The following is a 7,883-nucleotide window of genomic DNA, read 5'->3' on the forward strand; positions in this document are numbered from 1 at the left end:
TCACGCTTCAAAGCATAGGCGCTTTTCTGCCACACAAGGACACAGGCATTTCTGCCAAGCCTTCCATGGTCACTGCACAGCTGCTCCCTCCCCGGGTCTTGCTGCTTCCCTGGGGAATGGGAGTAGCCACCCCTTACTCCTGCCCTCTCCTGCTTTTCTGGGATTCATTAACCCACCTGAGAAGCAGGCTATGGGCTTTTCCAGCTGGGACCTTCTACATCCCTCTACTTGTCACTCTATCCCTCTTTCCTCTTTCCTCTTGCAGCCCAGTGAATCTTTGATACTGTGTACTTTGGGGGTCTGCAAAGCCCCCACCCACAAATATTTTGTCCAGGCTTTTCCATTTTCTGTGGGATACAGGCTCAGTTTTAGCTTGATCTCCACTTTCTCATTTCCTTTTTCTCTGACTCTTCTCCTGCAGCTGCAGGGATGCCTCACTCTCCTTCTCTTCCTCCCAACTCTGTAACTGCTCCTTCTCCGTTTCCTTTGCTCACTTCTTCCCTTCTTTTCACTCTTTATTTTTTTATTTATTTTAATTAATTTATTTATTTTTGTCTGTGTTGGGTCTTCGTTGCTGCGTATAGGCTTTTCTCTAGTTGCAATGAGTGGGGGCTACTCTTCGTTGCGGTGTGTGGGCTTTTCATTGCGGTGGCTTCTCTTGTTGCGGAGCACGGGCTCTAGGTGTGCGGGCTTCAGTAGTTGGGGCACTGAAGTTGTGGCTCAGTAGTTGTGGCTCGCGGGCTCAGTAGTTGTGGCACACGGGCTTAGTTGCTCCGCGGCATGTGGGATCTTCCTGGACCAGGGCTCGAACCCGTGTCCCCTGCATTTGCAGGCGGGTTCTTAACCACTGCGCCACCAGGGAAGTCCCTTCACTCTTTATTTTGTTTTATTTATTTTTAAAAAATCTTTGGCCGCACCACGCAGCATAGGGGATCTTACTTAGTTCCCCGACCAGGGATCGAATCTGTACCCCCTGCAGTGGAAGTGAGGAGTCTTAACCTCTGGACTGCTGAGGAAGTCACTCTTCTTTTCACTCTTTAAATGCGAGTTCTCTTGTCGTCTCTTCTCTCCACCCCAGGCAATCTCACTCCTGGCCCTGGCCTCAACAAAGACTACCAGTCTCTGTGTTACAGAAGCCAGTGTTCTTGTCTGCTTCTCTCCCAGATCATACCCTTCAGATGGGTGTCACACAGACACACCCAAACTCAACTCATTGTCTTCTACCTGAACCTACAACTCCTGTGTCTTCAGCGTTAAAAGTGAAAGGCCTAATCGTTCATTTGCATGATTATTCAGGCCAGAATTCTGGGCATCACTCGTGATGCTTCTCTCCCCCTCCTTCCACAAATTACCCATCAAGCACTAACTTCTGCTGATTTGTGTGGCAGCCTAGGGAATGGTCACGTGCACGAATCCTTAGAGCCAAACAGTCTGGGTTCAAATCCTGACACTGCCACTTTCAAGCAGTGTAAGTTTGGAAAAGTAACTTAACCTCTCTGTGATTCATTTTCCTCATCTATAAAGTGGGCATAATAATAGCACCTATACCTCATAGGATTGCAATGAGATTTAAATGAGTTACTCTTGGACTTCCCTGGTGGCACAGTGGTTAAGAATCTGCCTGTCAATGCAGGGGACACGGGTTCGAGCCCTGGTCCGGGAAGATCCTACATGCCGCGGAGCAACTAAGCCCGTGTGCCACAACTACTGAGCCCTGTGCCACAACTACTGAAGCCCACGCGCCTAGAGCCCATGTTCCGCAACAAGAGAAGCCTCCGCAATGAGAAGCCCGCACACCACAATGAAGAGCAGCCCCCATTCACCGCAACTAGAGAAAGCCCGCGTGCAGCAACGAAGACACAACGCAGCCAAAAATAAATAGATAAATAAATTTTTTTTTTTAAATGAGTTACTCTTCATAAAGATGAACACACTTCATACTACACAGGCATTTGTTGACTAAAATAAACTCTATATTCTAAGTATCTCTTGGATTGGTCCCGAGCTACCATTATCTCTGCACCATCTTACTGCCCTGACCTAATGGGTCTCGCTGCATCCAATCCCTGCTCTCCTCCAATCCCTCTACACATCCAAGCCAGGGTCACCTTTTCAAAATGCAAATATGATGCAAATACTTAACACTCTTCAATGGCTTCCTACTGCACAGCCTGCACTCCTTAGCAAGCTGGCAAGGCCTGTGAGATCCAGGCCTCACTTGCCTGTCTGGGCTCATCTTCGCCACTGAACACTCTGGCCTCCCACATATCCAAACGCAGACTAGGGAGTTGCTTCCTTATAATCCGTAAGAGCTGGAATAATCAAAACTGTCCTTTCATTGACAGGAAGTGGAAATTGCACCCAATGAAGCCCAGTTTGTGCCAGGCCACATTCTTGGCTCCCTGAGCACCTGCCATACCCATTTGCTTCCTGATTCCTTCATTCAGGAAGGATTTATTTCTTTATTTGTAAATAAATTTGTAAATATAGGTTGGGTGATGTGGGGCACCCAGAGATAAATCCTACCCAGCTTGGCTTGCTCTGGGCCAGGCCCTCTTCTATGTGCTTTACCTGAATTAACTAATTTCCTGTGAGGTAGGTACTATATTCAGCCCCATGTTACTAGTGAGCAAACGGAAGCACGGGGAGGTTAATTACTGTGCCCCAGATTTTACAGCTAGTAAATCAAAGAGCCTTCTTGGTTCCAGAGTCTTGAGAAGGTTAATGAGGCTGAGCGTTATAAGAACTTGATAGACTTCAGAGACAGGAGCAATCACATTTACTTAGTGGGAGTCCAATGTGAATGCAGAATATAAAGTTCATGTGTCTCACAGTTTACAGTGTGGTTTTACATGGATCATATCATTTTACATGGATTATATCATTTAACCAGGGATTACAGCAGTACAGACTTGTGGTAAACAGAACAAGGTCTAGAATCAGATAATCTCATATTTCTTTCCCAGCCCTGTCACATACAGGGTAGGTGTTTTAGGGCCTCTTTTTGTGCCTCAATTTCTCATTTGTAAAGGGGGGTATATAATAAAACAATTTACCTCATGCCATTGTGAGGATTAAATGAGATAATAATGCTCTTAGCACAGTGCCTGACATGTAGCAAATGCTAAAAATAATAATAACAACAATAATAATAAGATGCTGGCTTATTTTATTGGACACAGGTGATGTATCAACTACGTTCTGGGCCTCTTAAGCCTCACCAGAGCTCTGCAAGGTTTTGTCCTTATTGTACAGTGAAGAGCACGTGCTGACTAGGTGTCAGGTATTGTTCTAAAGCACTTTGCTGACTCAATCCTCACAACAATCCCAGGGGTAGGCACTACCTATTATAATCCTCCTTGTACAGAGGGGTAAACTGAGCATAAATTAAATAAGTTGATCAAGTTCACAGCCAGCAAGAGAAGCAACCAGGCAGTTTACTTCCAAGGTCCGTACTCTTAACCATCTTCCCTTTCAACAACAGGTGAAGAAACAGGCTCAGAAAGTGAAGAGATCCCCACTCCTAAAAAGGAACTCTAAGCTATTTTCCAACCCAGGGATTATCACCATGTCCAGCAGATGGCGCCGCAGGACATAGCAAGCTGTGGGATTCGCAGACGCGGTCAAAACTACCATACCCACAATGCAGTGCGGATATTAAGGGCCACCTGCCAGTTTAGCTGTCTGAGGCACTGCCTGTGTGCTCTCCAGGAGGAACTTGTGTATCTGAGACATTCGGGTCCTTCCTCAATCTTAAGGTAGCAAGTTAAAAGTTTTTTCCGCTTCATCTCAACCTCCTTGTCTTACTGGTTGGAGAGCGGAAGGACTGAATCAACGCTATTTGTTGGCTTCATCTGCCTTACCCTAACGTGAGGACCCTTGACCTTTAACCCAAGGTGGCGGCGCCGGGAGCCTTAGCTCTTGCTGTGGACTTGAGATGAACTAAGGCCGGGAACTCCGCCTCATGTCGAAGCTAAGCCGGGCCACTCGGGCCCTCAGGAAGCCCGAGGCCGGCGGCGTGATCCGGACCATCGTGCGGGCAGGCCAGGCCATGCCCGGGCCCCCACTAGGCCCCGTCCTGGGTCAGGTGCAGCCGCGGCAGGAACCTGGCGTGGGAGGCGTCGGAGGGTGGGAGCTAGTACGCGGGTGGCGTACTAGTGCGGGCTGGGCCAGGGCGGCCTCGGTTCAAAACGCGGCTCTGCTGCCCACACGTTTTATGTGTTTGGGTTAGTTACACAGCCTCTTCGAGGTTCAGCTTTCTCTGTTCTTCGTCAACGAGCTGTTGTAAGGCTAGAGAGGCATGAAACATACGAATCATCTGGCACATAAAATGGTAGTTGGATCTGGATAGAGAAAAGAGAATGGGAGCTTAGGGAAGTGAAGACGGAGGAGAGAATGGATGGAGCCTCTGGGGGAAAGGAAGCCGTCCCTTCCTCCTCACGCTGACCCCTATGCCTCCCTCACAGCGAGGCGTTTCCATCAACCAGTTCTGTAAGGAGTTCAACGAGAAGACCAAGGACATCAAAGAAGGCATTCCTTTGCCTACCAAGATTTTTGTGAAGGTGAGGAGTCGAGACTCTGATCCCCAGTTTCCTTCTCATTCTCCCCAGGCCCTGGAGCTGGTCACCTGGGGTTGCTACTCTGCTCATAACTTGGGGCAAGTGTTTTCCTGTTACCCGCCCCCACTTTCCCCATTTATACCGTAGAGACTAGGCCATATCTTTCCTGAACCCACGCTGCCGTATTGCAGATCTTTCCTTTGTTCCTCCAACTTGCTGGGGCTTCCAGAGCAGAGTTGGACCTGGAATAGAAGGGACAGGGATGTTTGTTGCAGATTTGTTTCTTCTGTGGTTTTGTTGTTAGTTAAAGGGAAGGAAGGTGAGCTGAAGAAATGGGGGTACAGGAAGTTAGAAGTTCCCTGCGCTGGGGCAGCAGGGGTTGGGGGAGGTGGGAAGAAAGATTCTCATGTTTCTTTTTTCCGTTCAGCCTGACAGGACATTTGAAATCAAAATTGGCCAACCCACTGTTTCCTACTTCCTGAAGGCAGCTGCTGGGATTGAGAAGGGGGCCCGGAACACAGGTAAGGGGCAGGGTGGGCATCCGGGTTTCTGGGCTCTGGAAGGAAGCAGTGACACCTGAAGGGCTATTTGTTCCTTGCTCCCAGGGAAAGAGGTGGCAGGCCTAGTGACACTGAAGCACGTGTATGAGATCGCCCGTGTCAAAGCTCAGGATGACGCCTTCGCCCTGCAGGATGTGCCTCTGTCCTCTGTTGTCCGCTCTATCATTGGCTCTGCCCGTTCCCTGGGCATTCGTGTGGTGAAGGAGTGAGTTTCCGGGGGAAGCTCAGTGTGAGGGGAGGGCCTGGAAAGTTCTTGACTCTGGGACAAAGCTGAGGGCCCAGTGAGTGGGAGAGTCAGCTTCTGAGTTAATGGATCTTAGATTCTTGGGAGTGGGGAGCCTCATTCATTCATTTGGAATATACTTGTTAAGTACCTATCATGTGTTAGGCATTGTTCTGGACGCTGGATGCAGCTAGGAAGGAGGTAGCCATGCTTGACCTTGCTTTCTAAGGAACTCAGTCCAGAGATGGAGGCAGATCCATAAATGGAGCAGTATACTGCCAGGTGGTCAGTGTTGATAAAAGGAACTACAGGTATCTTCAGAACAGGGAGTAGGTTGCCTGGTGTGTCAGTGAAGGCTTTGCAGAGCAGTTGACATCTAAGCAGAGCCCTGGGAAGTGAGGTCAAGGACTGGGGCAAGCGTTCCGAGAAGTAGAAAAGTCCCTGTGAAGGATGTAAGGTGAAGGAATGGAGCAAAGAAGTTCAGTGTGATCTGGGTATATAATACTAGAGGCAGAATGGGACATAGTAGGACGTGAGCCAAACAGGGACTAGCTGATTCTCAAATTCAGACTTGATCCTGAGGCCAACAGCAGGCCCCCTCGTGGGGCTTCGGATGGCCTCAGAAATTGTTTCCTTGAAGTGAGATGTAAGGTGGGAGAGCCTCTGGCCAGACCACAGCAGGGGCAACACTCAGCCCTTCGCTGGCCTCTTGCTGCTGGTGTCACACCCCATGCAAAGGCTGACGGTTGGTTGTTTCCCAAGAGGAGTGGGGTTAAGCATGGAACAGGGATAGACTTTACTTTGCTCAGCTCTTTACTTGTATTGGGAGTACAGAAGTGAGTGAATCTGATCCTTGCTCTGAAAGAGATAATCATGCACCACCTGATGACTTCATTTTACAAAACGTTTTGGGGCGCAGAGGAAGGGCACGTTAATTTGGACTAGGGTGTAGCTGTACTCGTCCTCGAAAGATGAGTAGGGCCTTAAGAAAGGAGTAAAAGGCAGAGGTGATAGTGGGGTGGCAATTCTGGCAGAGGAAACAGATGAGCAAAGGTATGGGGGCTGGGACGTCCAGGAGGGGAGAGGGGTTCTGAGACAGTGACATGGTGCTGTGAGCTCCCCACCAGTGACCGGCCCTTCACTTACCGTCTGTTTTTCTGTACCTGTAGCCTCAGTTCAGAAGAGCTGGCAGCTTTCCAGAAGGAGCGAGCCCTGTTCCTGGCTGCTCAGAAAGAGGCAGATTTGGCAGCCCAGGCAGAAGCTGCCAAGAAGTGACCCCTGTCCCCCACCCTCCAGGATTTTGAAGGGTGCCAGTTGGGAAGGCTGGGCCAGAGGGGAGGAAGGGAGGTCACATCAACCCGATTATATTTTTCTGACTTTAAATTATGTATTTTTGCACGTGTGGTTATATCAAAGGATCAAACGTGAATAAACATCTTTTGTCACCCACTGTCAGTTTCTGCCTTGGGACCCCAGAGAAAGGGACCAGTACTGACAGTAGCCACCATGGACAGACGAAAGCTGCCCTAGGAAGTAGGGGTCTTCATGCCATTTCTCAGATGTGTGATCTGAGGCTCATCCAAGCAGAGCGACTGCCCAGGATCTGAATTGGCAGGGGTAGCAGAAAATCCTGTGTTTTCCCACTTTCCAGGGGTGAGAGAAAGGGCAAGGTAGGTGGGGGCATGTATGCTGGACTTGGGTGTACAGAGGCAGCAGATGTTGTTTCTGCTTCCATCAGAAATGTCTCCTATCTCTTGGGGACTTGCCACCTCAACAGAAACAGAACCCTTTGGGGACTTCAGGTCACAGCCCCAAGCAGGGTTGCTACATGGAGTGCCCTGGATCCCAAGGGCTACTTCAGGCCCCTCTATTAAGCTGACCCTGGCTCTGAGTCAGGTGATACCTGAATGTGAATTATTGTGGGGTTTAGGGCTACAGACCCACGGAAGAAGCAAAGCATCAGTAGGTACCTGCCCATGGTGGGAGAAGTCCTTGGGAAGCCCTGGCCTTTTGTTTTCCCATTAGTCATAATATCAAGGACTATTGTCCTCTTAGAGAAGAGAGGAGGAGTTGGGGGAAAAATGGGATTCACATTTACTAAGCACCTGTTATGTGCTAGGTACTTGGTTTTACACCGAGAAGATTTGGAAAGCATAGAAAAAACCCTACAAGAAAAGAAAAGCCTCAAGTAATCCCCTCACCTAGATGAGATTCCTGCCAATATTGTGGTATATATCTTTTCCTTTTTTTTTTTTTTAGTTATTTCTGAGATACACATTTTAAAGTAATAACTGGAATTATGACATAACATTATACCAGAACATATAAGATTTTTAGAAATTTCGTGTACTGATATATATCTTTTCTACTTGTTTTTTTTTCTTTGTGTTTATATATCATACTTTAAGAAAAAAACAAATTTGGGTCATACTCTAGATACTGTTGTATTCTACTTTTACTTGTAACTTGGCAATTATTTAGAACATTTTTTCATTATTAATCATCTTCCTAAAACAATTTTTAATGGCTACTTAGTATTCT

General features: G+C 48.1%; 1 protein-coding gene across 1 annotated transcript; it reads left to right on the forward strand.

Annotated features, from left to right (window-relative positions):
* Positions 1 to 3,731: 3,731 nt before the first annotated feature.
* On the forward strand, positions 3,732 to 6,792 carry MRPL11 (mitochondrial ribosomal protein L11). Its single transcript, XM_057552060.1, has 5 exons — positions 3,732 to 4,087; positions 4,467 to 4,562; positions 4,987 to 5,080; positions 5,165 to 5,324; positions 6,512 to 6,792. Exons 1-5 carry the CDS (start codon positions 3,965 to 3,967, stop codon positions 6,615 to 6,617), a joined length of 579 nt encoding a protein of 192 aa, XP_057408043.1. The 5' UTR covers positions 3,732 to 3,964; the 3' UTR covers positions 6,618 to 6,792.
* Positions 6,793 to 7,883: the final 1,091 nt, after the last annotated feature.

This window comes from Balaenoptera acutorostrata, chromosome 9 (assembly GCF_949987535.1).
Source record: "Balaenoptera acutorostrata chromosome 9, mBalAcu1.1, whole genome shotgun sequence".
NCBI lineage: Eukaryota > Metazoa > Chordata > Mammalia > Artiodactyla > Balaenopteridae > Balaenoptera > Balaenoptera acutorostrata.